Source organism: Lathyrus oleraceus, chromosome 7 (assembly GCF_024323335.1).
Source record: "Lathyrus oleraceus cultivar Zhongwan6 chromosome 7, CAAS_Psat_ZW6_1.0, whole genome shotgun sequence".
Lineage (NCBI taxonomy): Eukaryota > Viridiplantae > Streptophyta > Magnoliopsida > Fabales > Fabaceae > Lathyrus > Lathyrus oleraceus.
Window position 1 is genome coordinate 183,170,422 of NC_066585.1, and position 23,203 is coordinate 183,193,624.

A 23,203-nucleotide genomic window follows, 5' to 3' on the forward strand; every position below is an offset into this window, starting at 1 on the left:
ATCAGAATTTGTTAGCAAAATCTACACACCAGACAAAACCATTAGGGTACAAAATTATTCTCTAAGAAACAATGCATTGTTATCATCAAAACTAAATGTTAGATGCAAAACCAAATCTTATTATTACAAAAACGAGCTGATACAAGAGTAAGTGATATAAGAGAGACGAATGCATGGATGCATGGAATTATATCGCTTTGATGATGATGGTGTCATGAAAAATAGTAAATCAAATACCTCTTTATTGATCGAATGACAAGTGATACAAGAGATATTTTTGAAAGCCGATGACAATATGAAACTCCACATCAAAGAATAATTGAGAAATATTGCTTATCCAGAAACCACTGACTTGAAACCATCCTCTCAACCGGTAAAAACAAAAGGTGCTATGAGGAAGGTCAAGCCTACACCGAGTGTCAACCCAACGATGCAGTCTCCTTCGTATTTTGAACATATTGACAAAGTTTTTTCGGACTCACTAACTCTAAAGTCTCAAAAAATTGTTTTTAATGGAACTCGTATTAGCAAACCACCTTATTCACCGCATCCACCAAAAGTTTCATTCATTGACCAGATGTCAGTTTTTATGCACAAATACATCGAATGGGTCATCAATGTTAAAGGTGGTGGTAATTACAGGTTTTGAGATGTTTAGACTTTGCCCGATAAAGGAGAAGATGACCACACACTTGTCTGCCATCAACTTATCCATGAGTTGATGACCCATAAAGAATCATACACACGACTTTATAGAAAGAGATAAAATTTTGATGTGATTTATGAGTCTCTTGTTCCTTGCATTGGTGGACCGACATCGGAGGAAAAATGGATGCGCTTTCTTGAAATGAGTCATCTCATAGCAAATGTGTATGATAAAGTGTGTATTGATCTTACAAGATACAGTTTTTCTGAAACTTTTTTCTCACTGCGCACTGCCCCACCTCAAAATCCAAATGATTGTATTATGTGTATTTGGTGACTTTCAAAATCACAGCACTTTGTTCAAGTTTTTTTTGAAATCGGGATGCCATGTACCACTTACGTCAGTGGAGTGGACGACTCATTCAACAACAAAATTTGAGACTTGACCGAACCGAATTGTAGAAAGGATGCAAGAGTTTACCAAATTGAGCGACATTGAAAGAGAATCAAATGCACAAAAGTTAAAGGGGGGACCACTCATACTTATAGATTTAGCCAGTGACAAATCTTTCGATTCATTTTAGTTTTTCGTCATCAATTAATTGTATGTAATTATGTATTAATATTAATGAAGTGTAATATATACAATTTCAAATATTTTAATACATTTTGATGTTTACCCAAAAATTTGTCCATTTGCTAAATAAAACACACAGGTTTTGTTTCGTGTCTAAATCAAGAAAGGTTTCGGAGATGCATCTTCGGAATAATAAAATATGGTGGTACTAGAGATACATCTTCGAAACCTCCACTGATACAATATAGAATTTATTTAGGTCCAGATTTGTCTACAACTATTATAAATACAGGCTCTTGTATCATATTTCATACAAATAGAAAATGTCGTAAGTGTCACAAATGAATATCATTTGATATGTTGCAAATGTCTACTTTTCCAACACGAAACCCAGACAAGAATTTAAGATCAATGAGTACACCCCTTTTGCATATCTGCAATACAAAGTGAAAAATCTCCTATCTTGTAGAGATAATCGAAAAATTGTGAAGCTTGAGTACCGTTCACCGTCAATTAACAACGAAGGCAAGACTGAGTTCAGCAACTATGAGTTCAAGACAGATGCAATTGTAAGGACTATGTGGAATGCATTTTTCTGTTTCGAAACAAAAGTTTTGATCGAGGTGGAAGCGACGATTTCAGAATCGGTCGAAGATATTGTGAAGATGTTGAAGCGTCCACCTTGACATTGAAATGTAATGTTTGATTTTATGTTAACATCACTTATGTAATATTGATTTTATGTTATAAATGCTAATTTTATTTTGTTAAAATACAACTTTCTGGTTTTCTGCTTTTGTTTCTATTTCAGTATGCTATGAAGATGCATCTACTGACAGATTACGGAGATGCATCTCCAGATCTAAAAAAGTCACACTCCTAGGGCGTGGCTCAAAATTGGTTTATGGTGTGTGTGTTTGGGGTATGTCCGAAGATGCATCTTCGGAATCTTAGGACATTTTTTTTCATTTTCACGTGGTGCCCTAGTAATATATATGGTGCGTTAAGAAATGCCCATTTTTCCTGGCATTGCCTTTTTAAAAATTTGATCTGAAAGCATATTTAAAAACATATTTCACATTAAGGCTTTCAAATAATCTAATTTATATATGAAACCTTATAGACAGACATATATATATATATATATATATATATATATATATATATATATATATATATATATATATATATATATATATATATATATATATATATATATATATATATATATATATATATATATATATATATATATATATATGTCTATTTAATCTACTTTTAATATATATGAATATATAAGCCGACCTATAATATTTTATAGGCTTTTTAAATAGCGTAGGTCTGGCCCATTTAAGTAGATAGACTTTTAAAATAATCTAAATCTAACATATTTATTAAATAGGTTTGACTTGACCTGATCCTTAAATAGACTAAGTTATAGACGACCGATTTAGTATATTCGCATCTATATATTAGTTACCATTATTAGTTGAATTTTGATACGACCTTTTAACCTTAAACATGCGGTAAAATATATAGTATAATTTTAGCTACCATTAAGGCGGTAAAATAGAAGCTAATTTCTAAAACTATCAATTCCTTAAGAAAAAATCAATTATATTTATAAAAAGTTGAATTTGAAAATTTTCTTTCTAACTAATGACTCTGATAAGATCAATTAGATAAAAGTCGTAACTTTGATATGAGAGCTAATAATCCAAACATCTTGTTTCTTGTTTGAGAGTTTAAAGGGAATGAGAGGAGTTTAAAGATGAGGGAAATGGAGGACTTCATAAAAAAAATTTAAAAATATTTAACATATTTTAAAAAGGAAATTTTATATAAAATAATAAAAGAGTTTTTTATCGTTAATATATTTTTAATTTTCAAAATACTATAAATAGATATTTAAACAATTTATCTAAACCCTCCAAATATAACCTAATCTTTTTACTTAAAAAAAAGTTGAAAACCTTTAACGGCACTTAATTATCTAGTTTTGTTAATTTAGCAAATATACCTCTAGTCGAAATTATATATCACTCCATCGTCAAGTTTTATAGATTGAATTTCAAACCCTAAAATTGATTATATAAACACACGACCGGAGTAAAGAAAACATTATAAATTGGTTGAAAGGTAAAGAAAGCTGTTAGTAAAAACATGAGAAAATCTCCATTTCTTTTTTAGTTTCAATGATTCTCATTGCCATAATATTAACCTCGTACTGTTGTAACTCAATGCCACTCTGAACTCAAAAGAGATGGATCATAGACGATACAAAGGGGAAAAGGGTGAAACTAACTTGTCACATTGGGTAGCTCATATGAAACCAAAGCTTGTTGAAGGTCTTGACAAATTGCCAATACAAGACATAGCTACTCATGTTGCTAATTCAGGATTCACAAACCCTAAACCCTAAATCACACTGTTCGTGATACACTTTCTAGTCTTGATACACCCGAGGTTAATGTGTCAGCTGTTAAGAAACATAATCCGTTAATCTTGAATATAACACATGTTCAAGCTTATGAAGCTGCTATTGATGCTCTTGGAGAAAAAGGTGTGATGGTACTTATTGATGTTAGTATGCCGATGTGGTGTTGTGATAATAATGATCAGAACGGGTTCTTTGGTGATAGGCATTTTCATCCTTGTGAAATGGCTTCAAGGTTTAACTTTTATAGCTAAGCACTTCAAGGGAAAACACAATGTAAGTAATCACATGATATTAAAAAACTATGATCAAGTTTACTTTAGCATGAATATACCTTATGCTTTACCACAAGGTCTGGTGTATAGTGTATGAATGTTGTAAACATACCCTATGCTTTACCACAAAGCCATGGCCTTGTGGAATGAACTAAGAGGTGGAGGCCAAAATTAGCCTGATTGGTACAAGTACGTAGCCAAGGAGCAAAAACGATTCACTAATCGTTAGTTCAGGGTTAAACTTTGTCAGTGTCCTTTCATTCTTGAAGAAGAGGACCCTTGATCTAAACTTCACTAACAAATTGGTATAAGAGGCACACATTTATCCCTTCCCAGGAAACCAAAATAGGTGGAATTTGCTACCAGTGAATTGGGTATGTTCCTCTGTCTGTTGATACCTTAAACGACCAAGCAAGTTTTCTCACAAGTGGTAACAATCCAGTACCTTTATTCATAAGTGAATTTGAGTATGACATGACTGGTGTCAGTTTCGTGGACAACAAATTCTTGCCACGCTTTGTGTCTTATGCTTCTTCTGTTGACTTGGACTGGAACTTGTGAGCTTTTGGTGGAAGCTACTATTATAGAGAAGGCACTGTTGGGGCTGGTGAGCCATATGCTGTTATGGACTACGATCGGAAAAATTTCAGAGACCCAAAATTCCCTGAGAAATTTCAGCTTATCCAAAAGAAGGTTCAAAGTACATATGATATCATATAAATACATACTTCACATTATCACATTCACATAACATTTTTGTACAAAAAAAAAACATTATCTGCACAAGTAATTACACGTATGTGTAGTGTGTTTGACTGATTAGCTTAAATAAGTGCTCACTGAAACAAGATCAAAACGACGTATGAACACATCAAAATCTATTTTCATAATCATTTACAAACAGACCCACAAGTGGTTATATTCTACCATAAATCTAAGTTTAAATATGCTTTTTCAAATGCACTAAGACTATATGCCTAAAAAGTGTGTTTATGTGATTTACTTACACAGATCCAAGTTCAAACCTGTCGAATTCCTATATGATGTTCCATCCATTGACTGGTAAGTGCGCTCATGTGAATAAGAGCAACAATGAACTTGTGTTGGGTGATTGTAAGAGTCATAACCAGTGGAGTTCTGACGGAAATGGTTCTCCAATAAGGTTGATGGATTCTGCTGTGTGTAAAGGCAGAAGGTGAAGAACTTCCTGCAAGTCTCTCAGAACATTGCTTGTCGTAGCAAAGTTCATGGAAATCTGTTTCAAAGACTGATCTTCACTTGGCCACCTCTGATGGGAATGGATCATTTTTGTGTTTGGAAATGCATTCAGATTCTTCCGAGATAGTGACCAGAAAATGCATCTGCATAGATGATTATGATTCTTCATGTTTAGACAATCCCCAAAGCCAATGGTTCCAACTTATTTCAACCAATGTTTAGTTATGAATTAGGATCATGCAAATTAGATTTTGAAGGAATCTGGAGTGTGTTTGTTTGGTTTGTATCTAGTTAGTAACTACATATTTTTCAGTGGTAGTAATGTCATTTAGGTAATAGTGTTATTGTCTATGGCCCCAATTAAGATGCTATATTAGTAGAAAATGAATATTAATATTTATTGTCTACAATACCTCATCCATGAAAAATAATAAAGACGCGCAGAAAAGTTAGAATATTAACATGGTTACTCGGAATATTTTAGAATCATGGGTCATATGAGAAAAAAGTTCTAGAATACAGCCGTGACCTTTTTTATTTTTTGTTCAAATATTATTTTTCTTAGATTAAATCATTTCAGACCAACAATTTTCAAACAAATTTTCTGTAACATACAATTATCATTGCCATACAAGATGGAGAAAAGTTTACAGTCAATGTTCATGGAAATCATAAAGTGGACTTTGAATTAATATTTGCGTTGCTTATCTTAGGATTGACAGGAATGATAAATAAAAAATTAAAACTTGCTTTACTTACAAGTTGGTCTTCAGTATCTCCAACCGAACTGCTACCTTATTAGTAATCAAGAAAATCATTCTTTTGAGGCAGCAAACTCAATATACTTCCTTGACCCCAGCCTTTTTCTACACGCTTCAGAGTTTTCAATGCGATTCCACTGCCAACATCCCTGTCAAGTAATAGGTAACAGATCATTAGGAAATATTGAAGAATATGCGGCCTAAAGAAATGGTAATTGCAATAATTAAAAAGCCACAGACATAACTCATGACAAGAAAAAATTCCAAGATCCGGATCCATGTTTGTATTTAATTTGATAGAACTAATATATTTGAAATGGAAGCAAACAATAATAAGAGATAATTTGTAGACGTCGCGCGGTAAAGCAACTTTTTCAAAGATGGAGACAATTCAAACAATATAATCATATATCTTCATGTGAGATTCTCAATCCGGTTGAGTTAGAAACTGACAAACAAATAAGGTATAGCAATGAATGCAAGCATTTTATCTCATGGTAGTCTTCAACTCATCTAATAAACATGATTTTCTGAGAAAATTCAGTAATTGGAAACGTCAATACTCATAAGCTCAAGAAGTAATTACACAGAGCATGTTTAAGGAGAACAATTAGTCACATTTAGAAATTAATGGTGTGGAGTTTTGAATTAGTAGCCCTAACAGCGTAAATAATTAATCCAAGACAACCCAAACAATCTAGCATAGAAGAAGAACAGAACCCCGAAGTGGAATGAAAAGATTATCTTCACTACCATATGGTAATACCTGTTAATTATATCCTGCCAATCACTTCCACCATCCTTGTGTAATTTTCGACGAAAGACGGTGTTTCCATTTCGACAAGTCCTATCTGCATCTCTACCTTCTAAAGCCAATTCCATTATCCTTGCTAGCTCATCAGCTTGCTGTTTATTTCCCCTTTTACTTAAGCCATCAATCACAGGTATGAATGATGAGTGGTCGAAGTCATATCCCTTATCAATCAACTTCTGAAGAAGGAAGTGGGCATCATCTAACCTTTCATTCTTGCAAAGTTTGTCAATCAAATCTTTATACATGAAATTCTTCGATAAGAGAGATCTTTCTAAAGAAGCTTCAAGTAGCTCCTTTGCGTCAGAGAGTTTTCCACCGGTAAGTAATTCGTTGAACATCAAACTGTACAAAGCTTCTTTATGGCCACATACACTCAAAGCTACGTCAAAAAGTTCACAGGCTACTTTAAAATCTCCAGACTTGCAGAAGGCTTTAATCAATATTTTGAAGGAAGATACATTGGGAGATATGCCCTTATCTAGCAGTTCATGTAAAAGAGAAGTGGCATCCTTTGCTTTCCCTACTTCACAGAGACAACTAATCATATTATTGTAAGTGCAAATATCTGGACGTATTCCTCTTTCTCTCATCTCATCCATCAATCCATATATTTCAAATATTTGCCCTTTACTTCCTAACCCCCATATTAGTGAATTATAAGTTTGAAGAGTCTTGCTGCAACCATTTCTCTCCATATCTTTCAATACACGTAACGCCGATGATATCTTACCTTGCTTACAAAAACTCAGTACAAACGTATCGTAAGTCACAGAATCAGGGTGCAAGTTTTTCGCCATCATCTCAATAAATTTCTTTTTGGCTTCCTCCAGCCTCCCAACCTTGCAAAGTCCACTAATTAAGGTTGTGTAAGTGATTACATCAGGCATGCTGGTTGGTACATTGTGGACTGAATTAACTAGGCCAGCAAATGAGTTTTCTTTACCAATGGAATCTGTTCCATCGGTCCACATCTCACTTACAACTTCACTTGCTTTCTCCAATTCCCCGTTTCTACACAGACCATTGACCACAATATTGCAGGTCACAGTATCTAACTGATAATTCTTTTCATTCATCTTTTGCAGCATTTCCTCGGCCTCTACTTTTCTCCCTTGTTTCCACAGGCTATTCAACAGCGTGTTGCAAGTATAAGTATTTGGATGACAGCCTTTCCTAATCATTTCATTAAGAACAGCTTTAGCTTCAAAAACCTTCCCTTTGCTACAATACCCATGTAAGAGAGTAGTGTAAGTAACAGTATCCGGGTAAACGCCATTACTTACCATCAAATCCATCAACCTTCTGGCATCCAACATCATATGATTCCTGCACAATCCATCCATCACAATATTATACGAATAAATATTCGGTTCAATACCATTATCCACCATTTCATCAAGAACCGATCGAGCCTCCAACAACTTTCCATTTCTAAGCAAACCCAACAACCATGTATTATAACTTTCCAAATTTACAAAATTTCCTCCTTTCTTCATGGTTTCAACCAAAGACCTGGCTTCCTCCATCATCCCTTGCTGGCAAAACCCCTTAAGCATCAAATTAAAAGTTACAACATTAGGCTTCGGAAGTCCCAATTCTCCATCCATCTGCATATCCCTGAAAATCCTGGACGCCTCGAAAACCTTCCCTGCTCTACAAAGCGCAGATATCCTAGAATTAAAAGTAACAACATCAGGAAACAGACCCTTCTCTCTCATCCTCTCGACCAATTTCTCAGCCTCGTCATTCATATCCTGTTTACAGAAGCTAGACACAAGAGTGTTAAACACAACCCTGTTAACATTAAAACATAACTTGTTATCAATAAACTCCAAAGCCTCTTTAGTTTTGCCTGCTCGACAAAACCCGCGAACAAGAATCCCAGCAGTGAACTCATTAGGGTAACATCCTTTTTCAGACATTTTATCAAACAGTTGGAGGGCATGGTCAAGAGCGTTAGACTCACAAAGGGATTGAAGCAAAAGATTAAAAGTGTAGGTTTGAGGACTAACCCCTGATTGAATCATGTCAGTGTACAAAGAAGTAACGAAATGTGGACGGTTGTTTTGGAGGCTTGAACGGAGGAGGAGGTGGTAGAGTGGAAGAGGGAGAGGAGTTGATGGGAATTGGGTTCTGAGGGATTTGAAATGGGAGAAAGCCGAATCAATGTGGTGGGGTGATTGGGCCAATATACGGAGAATTGAAATGAGGGAATGATGAGCAATGTTGGGGTGGTTGGAGGTGATGAGTTGGGTTAGATTGTCGATTTCGTGGTGCATGTTGGCGGCGAGGAGAATGCGTGTGATGGTGGGGATGTGGTGGTGAGTTGAAGTGGAAGTGGAAGGAGAAGAGAGGATTCGCTTGAAGAGATGCCATGCCAATTTGGGGTTGGTGCTGTTTTGATGAACGGCTTTCATTAGCTTCCTTGTTTCTTCCATGTTTCCAAGGGAATGAGGATCATAGTTCAGGTAGTAGAGTTGACATGTTGTGAACGAAGTTGCTGATAGTAATGAGCACGGTATTCATCAAAAATTTAACGTTGAAATTTTTTATTTTAACACCAATTTTTACACTTAATTTTAAATTATAATTTTTTTTTTCTTTCCGTTTAAAACCATTTTAGTTAATGGTGTAAATTTTTTTGATTAACACACTATATAGTTTGGTTATTATGTGTCTGTTTGATCGAGAGATCTCATGATGAAATGAAGTTTAGATGAGGGTGAACCATAGAGAAGAAGAGAGTGAGAGAGAGATATCGAATGGTACAAGATTTTCTTACTATCAACTTTGTATTATCATCATCATAGCATAGCATGGTGTCCATGTCTTTATACAGGATGTTAGTTACACTCTATAATAAGTTAACTAACTTCTAACTATCACAACTATCTCTCAATTAACTATATTCTAAGACTCTAATACACCTCCTCAAGTTACAGGTGATGGTTTGAAGGAAGTATTTTTATTGGGTAAAAAGATGGGGTAGTGAAAAGGTCTAAAGGGGGGTTAATAGACATTTTAATTTTTTTTCTAAAATTTGACTGATTCACCAAAATTGATTATCAAAGGTTTTACAAATATGCACAAAGGAAGGTTTAAAGCGAAAATGTAAATATTATATTTTTGTAGGAACTTTATCACGTTAATATTTAACCAATTCACAAATACCAAAGATAGTTTTATGATGATACATAAATGGTAATCAATTGATTAAATTGTATATTTCACGAGGTGTGTTTGCATAACCGTTCAATATAAATTAATTTAAATCTCAATAGTTTCTTAGAATTTAATCACTATTAAAACTCGATTAGGAACTAATTATAACAAAATCTAACCTTAAGTAATAAATCACTATCAATTGAATAAACGATAAACTGCGCTAAGAATGGAAAACTTAAGCATGCAATATACTACGAAAATTAAATGCAAAAGTGTGTGTATTTGTGTGTGTGCGTGTGTTCTTGTGGATTTGTGTGTGTATGTGTGTGTATGCGTTCGTGTGTGTGTGTGTGTATGTATGCGTTCGTGTGTGTGTGTGTGCACGCGCGTGTGTGTGTGTGAGTGAGAGAGAGTACATCGAAATATATAGTGGTTTGGTGTTCATCCTCACTTTGCCTACTTCACTCTTCAATGATTTCTTATTGGAATATGTTATGTTCCTTTTTATTTTGACAAATATCACAAGAGGTCATACAATCACTAATCCATAGCAATGCTGAGAAAAATAAATCTTTTATCTGAATCTTGACTTGTATACAACTTAATGTCAAACTCTTATGTGTAATCTTTACTCGATTCACGCTTCTTGAATCTTCTAGCTTCACCAATCTTCTCACAGTCTTCATGTGTAGCAATCACCCATTGATCCCATTGATTTCTTGAGCGATGAACTTTTTGAAGATTTAAGAAGAAATCCATATTATTTGTAGTCTTACACACAGTCACTACCAAGGTAATCTAGAGAGAAGAACCTCATTTTTTTCACTAGAATTTGTCAACACCTATTACAACAACCTCATTCTTACAAGCTATCTAAAAATTTCAACCAAATCTTCAAGAACGATTAGTTTCAAGATGACATATCCCTCAATCAATTATAAATCTAAAATGAAATCAAAACTAGAGGTTGAAGATGAAAGAAATTTGTATGCAAGAGTTTTTGAACTTTCAAAAAGAGAGGGTGTTGATTTTTCACAAAAACACAATGTAAAAGTTGTGTAAATTGTAATGGGTTTTTTATGTGTAAAATGATGACAATTTTTTTTTATATGTGCTTGAGATTAAGCACAAAAAATGGTGAAAAAATCAAGTAGTGTAAAACAATATCTCATGAAGAAAAGTGACCCATTTTCTTATGATCTGAATCAGGTTAAAAGTGTGATTCGAGTCACACAGGTTCATGATTTGAATTATGTGTTAAGCCTGTTTCAAATCAGATAAGTCAGTGGCTTCCAGAATGTCTGTGATTTGAGTCATGCGAAAACTGTGATTCAAGGCACAAAGTTGAATGATTCGAATCAGACAATTGACTTAAACCATCATGATCAAATCTCAAACATAACAATTGATTTATGCATGCTTAAAAGCGAATCGATTTAAACTTGATTTAGAGATGTGCAATCATGAAGGATGTTAAACGAAGGCGAAGATCTAGAAGGGGGTGAATAGATCACAATAAAAAATTTCTTCGATTAAAAACCAGTTTTAAAAATATTTACTATGGCAAGCAGAAGCAATTCCGGATCGACAGTCGTCTATCCCGAACCGTTATCGGAAGAATCAGATATGCGTTTAAACCGTAACGAAATGTAAACTGATGATGAGAAAGTGAATCAATATGTATTACAAAACACGTTTGAACTAAATGACACAATGATAATCAATTTCCAATGAAAATAGAAAACTAAAATTGATAAAGACAATTTATCGAACACTTCGTGTGAAATAAATACCAAGCTTATTTCCCTTTGTGTCGATAGTATGAAAATCTAATTGCAATTGTTTTACCAAAATGGTTTGAGAAACTTCAACACAACCAGAATTTTTCAACTAAACAAATTTGCATTCTAAGTTCAATATCAAAATGTAAAGAGAGTGAGTGAGTGTGTGAGTGTGTGCGTGCATGTGTGTGTGTGTGTGTGTATGTGAGTGTGTGTGTGTGTATGTGTGTGTGTGTGTGTGTGTCTGAGAGAGAGAGAGAGAGATAACACCAAGATTTGTTTAGGCAGTTCCCCAATTGTCCTTGCTATGGGTATGTCTGGCCCCAATTCCAAATAGAATTGAGATATGTGAAATTAACCTTTACAAGTTTAGTTTACAAGAGAAAAAGTAGCAATCCAAACCCCCAAACCCTATGTTTGATTTTGATCATAACTTTTTATCTCCCCTTGATCTTAAGCAATATCAAATGACCCAAGACTTCCAAGTCTATCTTGCGGTTACCGCTACTCCTTTGACCGAACCTCCTGCTCTTTAAAGCTTTCACTCGGCTGAATCCTTGTTGCGAAGTCTTGTACAAAACCCCCAAATCAATCATTGATCTTAGAGGAAAAAACCTGACTAGTTTTATCAAAGAAATCCCCAAAGACTACTCAACCTAATTATGATTACAATAATCCTAAATTGGACCTTACCAATATATTATAGATGACAATTAACAAGAATGATTATGTATAATTGTTGAATGTGTGAAGAAAAAGATCAAAGATGAAGAGAAAATTTTAAGTGTGTTCTTGGTTTCAATAACAAGAAATTATGCATGAATGCATATTTATATGTATGTGGGTGTGTAGAAAGAAATAAAAAAAAACAAATTTTTAGTAAAATATTACAAGGATATGAAAAGATTGAGCGAGTGCACATATTGACTCCAAAAAGGATGTATTAACTCCAAATTTGTATGAGTTAATACATCAGGCCCTATGTATCAATACATGAGAGGCATAGCCAAATTCCTTAAAAAAACTTTCAGTTTGAGTCGACTCTAACCATGGATGAGTTGACTCATTCGCAACTTGTATCGATCCATACAAGGCATGGATGAGCACAAAAAAACTTCCTTAAAAAAACTTCCAGATTGAGTCGACTCATTCTCCACTTATATCGACTCATAGAAGGCAAGGTTATGTTTTTAATCATTCTCCATTATGTAGTAACTCATAGGCTTGATGTATTGACTCATAATAATCCTGTATCGTCTCATTTACCTATTTTTCATGAAAAATCATAGTTTTTACTTGTAATAGCTAATCTAATCTTATTTTAAATATCCTATTATGATAATTCACATTTACACATAGAAAATAACATCAGGAAATAAACCCTTCTCTCTCATCCTCTCAACTAATTTCTCAGCCTCGTCATTCATATCCTTTTTACCGAAGCTAGACACAAGAGTGTTATACACAACCCTATTAACATTAAAACATAACTTGCTATCAATAAACTCCAAAGCCTCTTTAGTTTTGCCTGCTCGACAAAACCCGCGAACAAGAGTGCCAACAGTGAACTCATTAGGATAACGTCCCTTTTCAGATATTTTATTAAACAGTTGGAGGGCATGGTCAAGAATGTTATGTTCACAAAGAGATTGAAGCAAAAGATTAAAAGTGTAGGTTTGAGGACTAACCCCTGATTGAATCATGTCAGTGTATAAAGAAGTAACGAAATGTGGACGGTTGTTTTTAAGGCTTGAACGGAGGAGGAGGTGGTAGAGTGGAAGAGGAAGATGAGTTAATGGAAATTGGGTTATGGGGGATTTGAAATGGGAGAAATCTGAATCAATGTGGTGGGGTGATTAGGCCAATATACAGAGAATTGAAATGAGGGAATGATGAGCGGTATTGGGGTGGTTGGAGGTGATGATTTAGGTTAGATGCTGGATTTCGTGGTGCGTGTTAGAGGCGAGGAAAATGCATGTGATTGTGGGGATGTGATGGTGAGTTGAAGTGCAAGTGGAAGGAGAATAGAGGATTCACTTGAAGAGATGCCATGCCAATTTGGGGTTGGTGCTATTTTGATGAATAACTTTCATTAGATTTCTTGTTTCTTCCATGTTTCCAAGGGAATGAGGATGGTGCAAGATTCTCTTTCTATCAAGTTTGTATTATCATCATCATAGCATGGTGAAATCATCCATGTTCTTATATACACGATGTTAGTTACACTCTATAACTAACTTAACTAACTTTTAACTATCACAACTAACTCTCTCAACTAACTCTAGTCTAATAATCAAATACGCCCTTTGAAACTACTAATGGTTTGAAGGAAGCCATTTTTGTTAAGTGAGAATATGGAGTAGTGAAACAGTTTAAAGGAGGATTAATAGACCCTTTAAGAACAATTCTAAAATTTGACTGAATCACCAAAATTGATTATAAGAGGTTTTACAAATATGCGCAATGGAAGATTAAAGCGAAAATGTGAAGATTATATTTTTGTTGGAACTTTATCACGTTAACACTACCAATTCACAAATACCAAAGATGGTTTTATGATGATACACAAATGGTAATAAATTGATTCAATTGTATTGTTCTTGAGGTGTGTTTGTATAACGATTAAATATCAATGAATTCTAACATCAAAAGTTTCTCAGAATTTAATCACCACTAAAGCTCGATTCTGCACCAATTATAACAAAACATAATCTTATGTAATAAATCGCTGCCAATTGAATAAACGATAAACTACGCTAAGAATTGAAAACTTAAGCATGCAATATCCTATGAAAATTAAATTCAAAAGTGTATGTGTATGTGTGTGTGTGTGTGTGAGAGAGAGAGAGAGAGAGAAAGAGAGAGAGAGAGAGAGAGAGAGAGAGAGAGAGAGAGAGTACATCAAAATATATACTGGTTTGACGTTCTTCCTTACTTTCCATACTCCACTCTTCAATGGTTTCCCATTGGAATCTGTTGTGTTCCTTATTATTTTGACAAATATTCCAAGAGCTCATAGAATCACTAATCCACACAATGTTGAGAAAAATAAATCTCATATCTATATCTTGACTAGTATACAACTTAATGCCAAACTCTTCTGCATAATCTTTACTCGATTCACGCTTCTTGAATCTTCCAGCTTCACCAATCTGTTCACAGTCTTCGTGTGTAGCAATCACCCCTTGATCCCACTGATTCCTTGAGTGGTGAACTTTTTGAAGATTTGAGAAGAATTCCACCTTATCCATAGCCTTACACACACTCACTACCATGGTAATATAGAGAGAAAAACCTTCTTTTTTTCACAAGAATTTGTCAGCACCAATGACACCAACTTTAATCTTGCAAGCTATCTAAAAATCTCAACCAAATCTTCAAGAACGACTAGTTTTAAGATGTCGTCTCCCTCAATCAATTACAAATCTCTATTGATCAACATCTGAAATCAAAACTAAGGGTTGATGATGAAAGAAATTCGTATGCAAGAGTTTTTGAACTTTCAAAAAGAGATGGTGTTGATTTCTCACAGAAACACAATGTAAAAGTTGTTTAAATTGTAAAGGCTATTTATGTGTAAAATGATGACAAAAATATTTTATATGTGCTTGATATTAAGCACAAAAAAGGGTGGAAATGTTGGTTAGATTTGAGTCAAGAGCATTACATGATATGAGTCAAATGAGTAAGTAATATGAAACAAGATCTCATCAAGAAAAGTGACCCATTTTCTTGTGATTCGAATTAGGTTAAAAGTGTGATTTGAGTCACATAGGTTCATGATTCGAATCATGTGTTAAGCCTGATTCGAATCAGACAGGTCAGTGACTTCCAGGATGTCTGTGATTCGAGTCATGCACCAACTAGGATTCGAGCCACAGAGTTGAATGATTTGAATCAGGTATAAATTGTGAGTCGAATCATAGATACTAAAATTTTCCTTTTCACCTCTATTTTGCTTGATTTGAGTCATGGATTGTGAGTGATTCGAATCACAAACAAAAAATCTCAAATTTTCAAGTTTTTCAAAATAGTTTAAGATTCCACTTCCCACATGAATTGAATTAATATCACATATGGTTCTTGTTTCATTAACTCAAGAAATTGACTTAAATCATCATGATCAAATCTCAAACATAACAATTGATTTATGCATGCTTAAAAACGAATCGATTTAAACTTGATTCAGAGATGTGCAATCTTGAAGGAGACTCAACAAACAATAATGAATAAAAGAGATAAGAAAAGAAATAAAAAAACGTATTGGGGTTATCCACCTAAATGTGTTAGGGAAATGCAACCTCAACTTTGAGCTTGTCATATAAACTTGAGAAGAGATTAGTTGGAAGCGATTTTGCGGGGATGTCAGCTATTTGTGAATGCTTCGGTACATGTTGAATCTGCAAGCGTTATGATACAACTCTTTCTTAAACAAAATGGATAGAAAATGAAACTAAAAAAAATTGTCATTCTTTTTAAAGTACAAGGAATCTAAGATTCCCAAATTCCTAGAGATCTTGTGAAAAGGTTCCGATGACAATGGTTTTATAAAAGGTCACCAAGCTGACTTTTAGTGTCAACATATTCAAAAACAACATCCCCTTTTTCAACATGATCTCTAAGAAAAAGATGTTGGATCTCAATGTGCTTAGTTCGTGAATGGAGTACTGGGTTTTTAATGAGGCTTATTGCACTAGTACTATCTCACTTAATTGGAATGCAACCAGGTTTTAAATCATAATCTAGCCATTTTTTCTTTAGCCATAAGACTTGTGCACAACAACTACCAGTGGCTACATATTCATACTCGGAGGTAGAAAGAGCAACGTTGTGCTGCTTCTTATTGTGCCAAGAGCAACTACCAGTGGCTTCACATTGAGAAATAAGTCGGAAAAAATAGAATAAGTCACAATAAGCTGAATAAATCGCAGAAAACACAAGAGAGTATTGGTCATCTTGTTTCACGCATAACTTAGTCTCATAAGTCCGTTTGAGGTGCGGTCAGTTGCTTTGAAAAGTTAAGACATAGATCTTTCTTAAGGTAATGAATTCATGAGGCTTAAATGTGTATATGATGTCGTGATTATCGTAATCCCTCATGATGTTATTACGTGTGAATGATGTTGTGAATATGGTATATTCTTACGATGTTTATATGAATAATATTGTGGAAAGTAGTAATTATGTACATGATGTGATTTAGTGTTGAAATTGAATTAATTTGAGAAATTAGATGTCAAACCAATGGTATATGATGATTAGCATTAATAGGAGATGTTTAGTAATATGTGTAAAAAAACTAATGTTGTTACCATATGTCGATTAATTTCTGCAACTTGCAGGTAATATACCTTGTTAGTCAATTGCCTATAATTTTAGTTACTTATACCTTTTAATAATCAAACTTAGATCGTTAGAAACTAGACAAGATTTAGCACGAGATAGACTTCTATCTAAATCGATTTCGTTGTGGCAAAGACTAGAAACTGAATTGCAAGTTTAGTTAATGTTTTGAAAACTCTGCAGCATAACTATTTGACATGTTGTTAGTAATTTAGACACAAATCACTCTACATAAGTCCTTTGAGAGTAAATCTTATATCATAAGAAAATATGCAAATTTACTACATATTAGAATTAATAAGCATTTCATTTTACCAAGTTCAGTAGGAGAAATACTAGTTATAAGTCTGACAAAAACATTCTGCCCGGTGCCTGTACCAGTTCCTATTATTTGACTATATTGTATCGATTGGGATCTTAAGTCCTAAAATAAAAATCATAGTATTAAAATAAACTCTTTAATATTTCCTAAATATATTCATTTGTTTGATTCCGACTTTGTTTGGTATTCTAAATAAATATTCGAATTTGATGTATGACTTGCAGGAAATATGATTTTGGGGTTGTTTTGATAATATGTTATGTGAATTAAGTTGTTAATGTTTTAGGACATTGACCCGATGTTTTGATGATATATTTATGTGAAATAAGATGTGGATATGTTTAGTACTTTGCTCCAATGTCTTGATAATATGTATGCAAGTTAAGTTGTTAAAGTTTTGACACAAGTCCGATATTGATGTGATTTATGTTTAGGTTCGAAAGAACCAGTGTTGAGATGTTTAGGTTCAGGAGAGTCAGGTGTGACGTGACCTTACATTGGAAATAATTTGATGATGATGTATTTAGGTTTGAAAGAACCATGACGTGTATGACTTATGTCAAGTGACGAGGATTGGAGTTGGAGGATTGTGGATGTCGATTTGCATTAATTGTATCATTCATCCATCATGTGCATCTGAGATAGGTAGGACTTCGGTACAATGGAGAGTAGCATTTCGGTCCAGTGTTGAGTATGCCTTCAATTCAGTGACGGATTGGATACATCAGTAACATACCTCTGATATCCAAGAGATTGATACCACATCCATGAGAGAAGAATAGATGAATATTGCATGCATAATTATCTATGTTATTTGATTGTGTGATTGTAATTTGATTGTATATGATGATTATATTATCCTTGTTGTTTTAACACTGTTTGATTTGTGGAATGTATTCTCACCCATTTCTTCTTGTTTCTATGTTGTCCTATATGTATATTCTGCATATGCCCAAGTTGAGATTGATGAGTAGTTGTTGTGCTTAATGGTGAAGGATGACGTAGTTAGCCTCTTTGTTGCTTTACTTACCGTTTTATGTCCGCCACATTATTGTCGGCTATTTAGTATTTCTCTTGTCGCTTCGATAGTGTAACACTAGATTGAGAATACCATGTTTCCTTTCTAAGTTGCTTACTTGAATAATGACATTATGTTGTTTCGAAGTAAATTCCGCATTTTGAATTAAAGATTGAATGTTGAGAGATATGTGTGACTCCATGTTTTATTTTATCTTCATATTTTCTGCATTCGTTTGTATAAAATATATGTTGGGGGTTAGGGTGTTACAATTCTCACAGACTATGCCACAGTTTCGTTAGAGAAGCATAAATGTGTAGTAAAGTGGTGAAGTGAAGACTTGGAGAAGTGGAACAAATTTTCAGTACGATAGGGTACGATAGGGAGGGAGTGGACCTGCAAGGTTAGCATTTCATCACTCAAATCATTTACTTGATGAAAAGTGGTATGAGATGGAAAAAATTGAATACCTAACATGGCGTAATCTGGTCTTTATATAGTATAGACGGTTAACACTGTCCACACGTAATTCGTCTCCTTGTGCGGATGGCCATTCGGTTAGATAATAACAGTGAGAGATGTGACAAAGGATGCGATCATGTATCTTTGACAGAGATGAGGGTCCACGTTCGATGCATCTTTCCCTTAGACGCTTATTATTGGGCCTTCTTCGTAGGTCTTGGGAACGGAAAATAATTATAATCAAACAATACAAAATATACCCCTAAATTTGTTAGTAGATTTTTTGCCACTACAATCCCCTTAACTCTGAAAAATTGTCAATGTCTTCCAACGTGTTTTCTCCACTCTTGTTTTAAAAGTTAAATAATGTAATAAAAGTGAAGTGGAAATGACATCATGAAACGAGCACTCAATAATAATGTATAATCAAATGAGACATGTACATATTGCTATGCTATTACTATACATGGACCAAATTGTATGCTTTATCTTCCTGTCACTGTAAGATCAACTGTGGATTCAAAGGGTTCAGTATGAAACTCTTCTGTATCATCATATCTCCTCATTGAAGTAAACAAAGGTTGAATAGGCAATGGAAGAGTTGTTGCCTCACTTTCCAGCATCAATACCACTGAGGACATGTTTGGTCTATTAGATGCTGAATCTTGCACACATAACATCCCTATGTGTATGCATCTCAAAGCTTTACTCTTTCTACATGATTCACGGATAGAAGGATCAACAAGCTCCATTACTCTATCTTCATTCCATAGACGCCACGCCTACGCTCATTTCATCACAAAAGAAAACATTATTATCTTTGTTCCAAAATAACTGTCATAGCTAATTAACTTGAAATTTATCAGTAGTGTAAAATAGGAGTTACTCACATATCCTATGAGACTTGGATCATAAGAATCGCGAAAGCTAGTGTTTTTGCGGCCACTCACAATCTCTAATAGTAGTACCCCAAAACTATAGACATCAGATTTAACTGAAAATAGTCCTTCCATCGCATATTCTGGAGACATGTAACCACTACAGCACGTACAAATAGTGTTATATTGCGATTAGTCTAGTTCAAGAAAGAATTAAAATGGTGATTTTTGTATACAAGTAAGATAGTATACTTACTATGTACCAACCACTCTCGTTGTATTGTCTTCATTTTGGTTTCCGCCAAATATCCTTGCCAAACCAAAGTCGGATATTTTTGGATTCATATTTTCGTCCAACAAAATGTTGCTTGCTTTTAGATCCCGATGAATTATTCTAAGCCGTGAATCGCGGTGCAGATAAAGTAGTCCTCTTGCAATGCCCTCAATGATTTCAGAACGTTTTGTCCAATCTAGTTTTGTTTGCTTGATTGGATCTGCAACGACGTTAACCATAAAAACCAATTGTTATGCAAAAGCACTAATAATTTCTGTTTCACACTTATGCAGATGAAAATGCTGAAAACTTTAATGTAAAGAAACATACCAAATAAAAAGAAGTCCAAACTTTTGTTTGGCATGTATTCATATACCAGTAACTTCTCTTCCTCTAGAATTGAACATCCTAATAGTCTAACAAGATTTCTATGTTGTAATTTGGCTATTAGCATCATCTCATTCTTGAACTCATCTAAACCTTGGCTAGACTTTCGAGAAAGCCTCTTAACCGCGATTTCTTCTCCCCCGGGAAGCTTTCCCTGATAAACGGAATAAAAGTACTTTAAATATGTTTTGGCTTTCTATTACATTACAATCATATTAACAGTTACATAGTTTACCTTGTAGACAGGACCGAATCCTCCTTGTCCAAGCTTATTTTCGTCTGAGAAATTGTTTGTTGCTATTACAATGCTACTAAAATTGAAGAATGAAAGTTCTGCATTATTTAGAGGATTCGCTTCCGAATTAAGATCAACTGATCCTGAAAATTCTGCTGGTAGTAATAAGTTTGTACTCTTGGATGGTTCAGAAACTGTCACATTACCAATGTTTCTGTTGGGAGAAGAAGTTGAAGAGACTGGGAAAAACAGAAAGGAATAGAGAGTTATAATGTCAACATTGAGAAACAGTATATAAATATAATACACAGTGATTCATCAAACACAAAATCACTATATTACCTTTGAGTTTTCCCTTAAATCTCCATAGCAGCCATGCAAAGAATCCAAGGCAGATAAGCCCCATTACAACACCTAATGTTATCCAAATCTTGGTCTTTTTCTTCCCATCATCTGTGTTTTTCGACACACAAATTTATGGTAATTACAACCTCACATCAAAATTGATAAACTAATACATGGAAATAAGGACAAATGATGTTTTTCTTTCTTTACCTAAATCAGAATCAGCGAGCCGAATGTTGAGTGTATTTCCATAGTTTTCTAGTCTTTGAACATCAACTAACTCTCCAAACCAAACCATACATCCGAATCCAATAGCATTTATGTACGCGGTACAAGAACTATTCTGCAGACAATTTCTTTCACAGTCCTTGCTATCAACAACATTAACCAAATGCGCGAAATCAGGCAACTTCAAACCCCTTTGCACCGAAAAACCATCTTCTCCAACAGAACTATTAGTACTAGTTCTCTCACCATTCAGTGGATTCATCCTCTTACACCCTTTTGACCAATTCCCATTTTTCCAACTTATCATATCCTTTGGCTCAAACCCTTTAAAGCACTTACACAAAACTGAATCAGATTCATCACATATTGCAAAACTACCACATGAATTATAAAACTCGCACTTCTTATAAGGCAAACTTTGTATCACATTCCATTCTTTTTCATCTTCATTCCACCTGAACTGTCTCTCAAATCCATCATAACCAATCTGAAACCTTATCTTATCACTACTATTCAATGCTTCATAGACAAAATACCTTTCGCCTTTATCGTCCGTGTTAAGCCTAAAACCAAAAAGATAACTTCCTGTCATATTTGGTACACCTGAGAAAACTCTACCATCCCAATAACCACTTCTCCACCTTCTTTTCTCTCCTTCCATAATAACTATCTGCGGAGATGCTTCCGAATCAACACTCATCGTGTAGTTTCCGAATGAAGGATCCTTGTCTGATTTCCACGCACGAAAGGTAGGATCCTTCCCGATTCCACTTCCACTACTCGCAGGAACTTTCATACCAGGAAGATATGTATCAGTTGGATGTTCAAAGGTTTTCCAAATCTCTTTGTTAGTTTCTCTATCTAAAAGAACAAGGTTTCCATCATTACGAAGAACAGCTTGTGAGTTTTTAATAGAAACTGATATATTACTCGACCAAACCTCGTTGTTCTCTCCATCAAGAACAACCAAGTTACCATCACTTTTCATTGTAATAGAACCTTGTCTGTTTTTTATAGGATTTTCTCTGTTTGCAACCCACACGTATGCTGAAACTGGAACGTTATGATACCAAATCCCAACGTATCTGGAAGAGTTGTCAAAACTGAAGAAACCCATTTCGAATTTGAGACCTTCTGAGACCAAAGTAGAACCATCTTTGATAGATTCATTCTGTGTAATGGAGTAGGCAGCATGCAAAAACAAAGGATAAAAACATAGGAAAGACAAGAACAATAACAACAACATAAAAAATGAAACATTGAATCCTATGATCATGCCCATGTTCTTGAGAATAGTATACAGTTTGTTTTTATTTTTTGTTGACAATATTAATGGTCAAATATGAAAGGAGAAGAAGTATCAAAGTTGAAACGTGTTACATGACTAAGAAGGAGAAAAGATGGAGAATGGGTTTGACAAGTTGAATATTCATGTGCGCCATAGAGATAGTTAGGTGAAAAAACGTAAGGAAATTGATAAAGCAAAGTTGAAATTTAAAATGAGAAGAATCTTTGTAAAAAGTGTTACTTATTAGTTAACTATTTTAATGCAATTAGTTGAGTCAAGTTTAAGTAATTGAATATAAAGTAGTTAGGTTTTATTGTTTTGTATCACTTTTGTTTTAGCGGTGGGGTGGAGATATTTTCTTTTCCAGCGGTTTACATTAAACCTGGTTTTTCAATCATTATCTTTGTAAGGAGGCTTTATTCATACATGTTTGACTGAGATATATGGAGGGAAAAATAGTAAAAATTATTGGAAAGTTGAGAGAGGAAAAGAATTATAAAACATCAAGTACTCAAAGTCTAGAGATGATATTCGTAGAAGGAGGCTGTAGAACGCAACAAGTTGGTATCGGTAACATGTTTGTCCACCCTGCCTAATATTTCGTCACATTCCATGACGCCATGAGTTACGGTGTTTTTAAGACGTCTTTGACACCATAGGATATTAGTAATTCATTATAAAAAAAAAGAAAAATAGGATTGTTAAGAATATGTTATCAATCAATTAGTATTGATTGATATTCAATTAAAC

General features: G+C 34.3%; 3 protein-coding genes and 1 pseudogene across 3 annotated transcripts; 1 reads left to right on the forward strand and 3 right to left on the reverse strand.

Moving 5' to 3' along the window:
* The first annotated feature begins 430 nt into the window (after nucleotides 1-430).
* Nucleotides 431-5,374, forward strand: LOC127102786 (glycosyl hydrolase 5 family protein-like; annotated as a pseudogene).
* Nucleotides 4,756-9,323, reverse strand: LOC127105188 (pentatricopeptide repeat-containing protein At2g17140). Its single transcript, XM_051042352.1, has 3 exons — nucleotides 6,680-9,323; nucleotides 5,912-6,062; nucleotides 4,756-5,295 (listed from the first exon to the last, which is right to left on the reverse strand). The coding sequence occupies exons 1-2, from the start codon at nucleotides 9,163-9,165 to the stop codon at nucleotides 5,951-5,953; spliced, it is 2,598 nt and encodes an 865-aa protein (XP_050898309.1). The 5' UTR covers nucleotides 9,166-9,323; the 3' UTR covers nucleotides 4,756-5,295; nucleotides 5,912-5,950.
* A 3,699-nt stretch (nucleotides 9,324-13,022) lies between these two features.
* LOC127102787 (pentatricopeptide repeat-containing protein At1g63400-like) lies at nucleotides 13,023-14,948 on the reverse strand. Its single transcript, XM_051040119.1, has 2 exons — nucleotides 14,588-14,948; nucleotides 13,023-13,363 (listed from the first exon to the last, which is right to left on the reverse strand). Exons 1-2 carry the CDS (start codon nucleotides 14,946-14,948, stop codon nucleotides 13,023-13,025), a joined length of 702 nt encoding a protein of 233 aa, XP_050896076.1.
* A 4,217-nt stretch (nucleotides 14,949-19,165) lies between these two features.
* On the reverse strand, nucleotides 19,166-22,695 carry LOC127105192 (G-type lectin S-receptor-like serine/threonine-protein kinase B120). Its single transcript, XM_051042357.1, has 7 exons — nucleotides 21,148-22,695; nucleotides 20,935-21,045; nucleotides 20,593-20,831; nucleotides 20,301-20,511; nucleotides 19,953-20,190; nucleotides 19,709-19,856; nucleotides 19,166-19,600 (listed from the first exon to the last, which is right to left on the reverse strand). Exons 1-7 carry the CDS (start codon nucleotides 22,445-22,447, stop codon nucleotides 19,304-19,306), a joined length of 2,544 nt encoding a protein of 847 aa, XP_050898314.1. The 5' UTR covers nucleotides 22,448-22,695; the 3' UTR covers nucleotides 19,166-19,303.
* Between the last annotated feature and the right edge of the window lie 508 nt (nucleotides 22,696-23,203).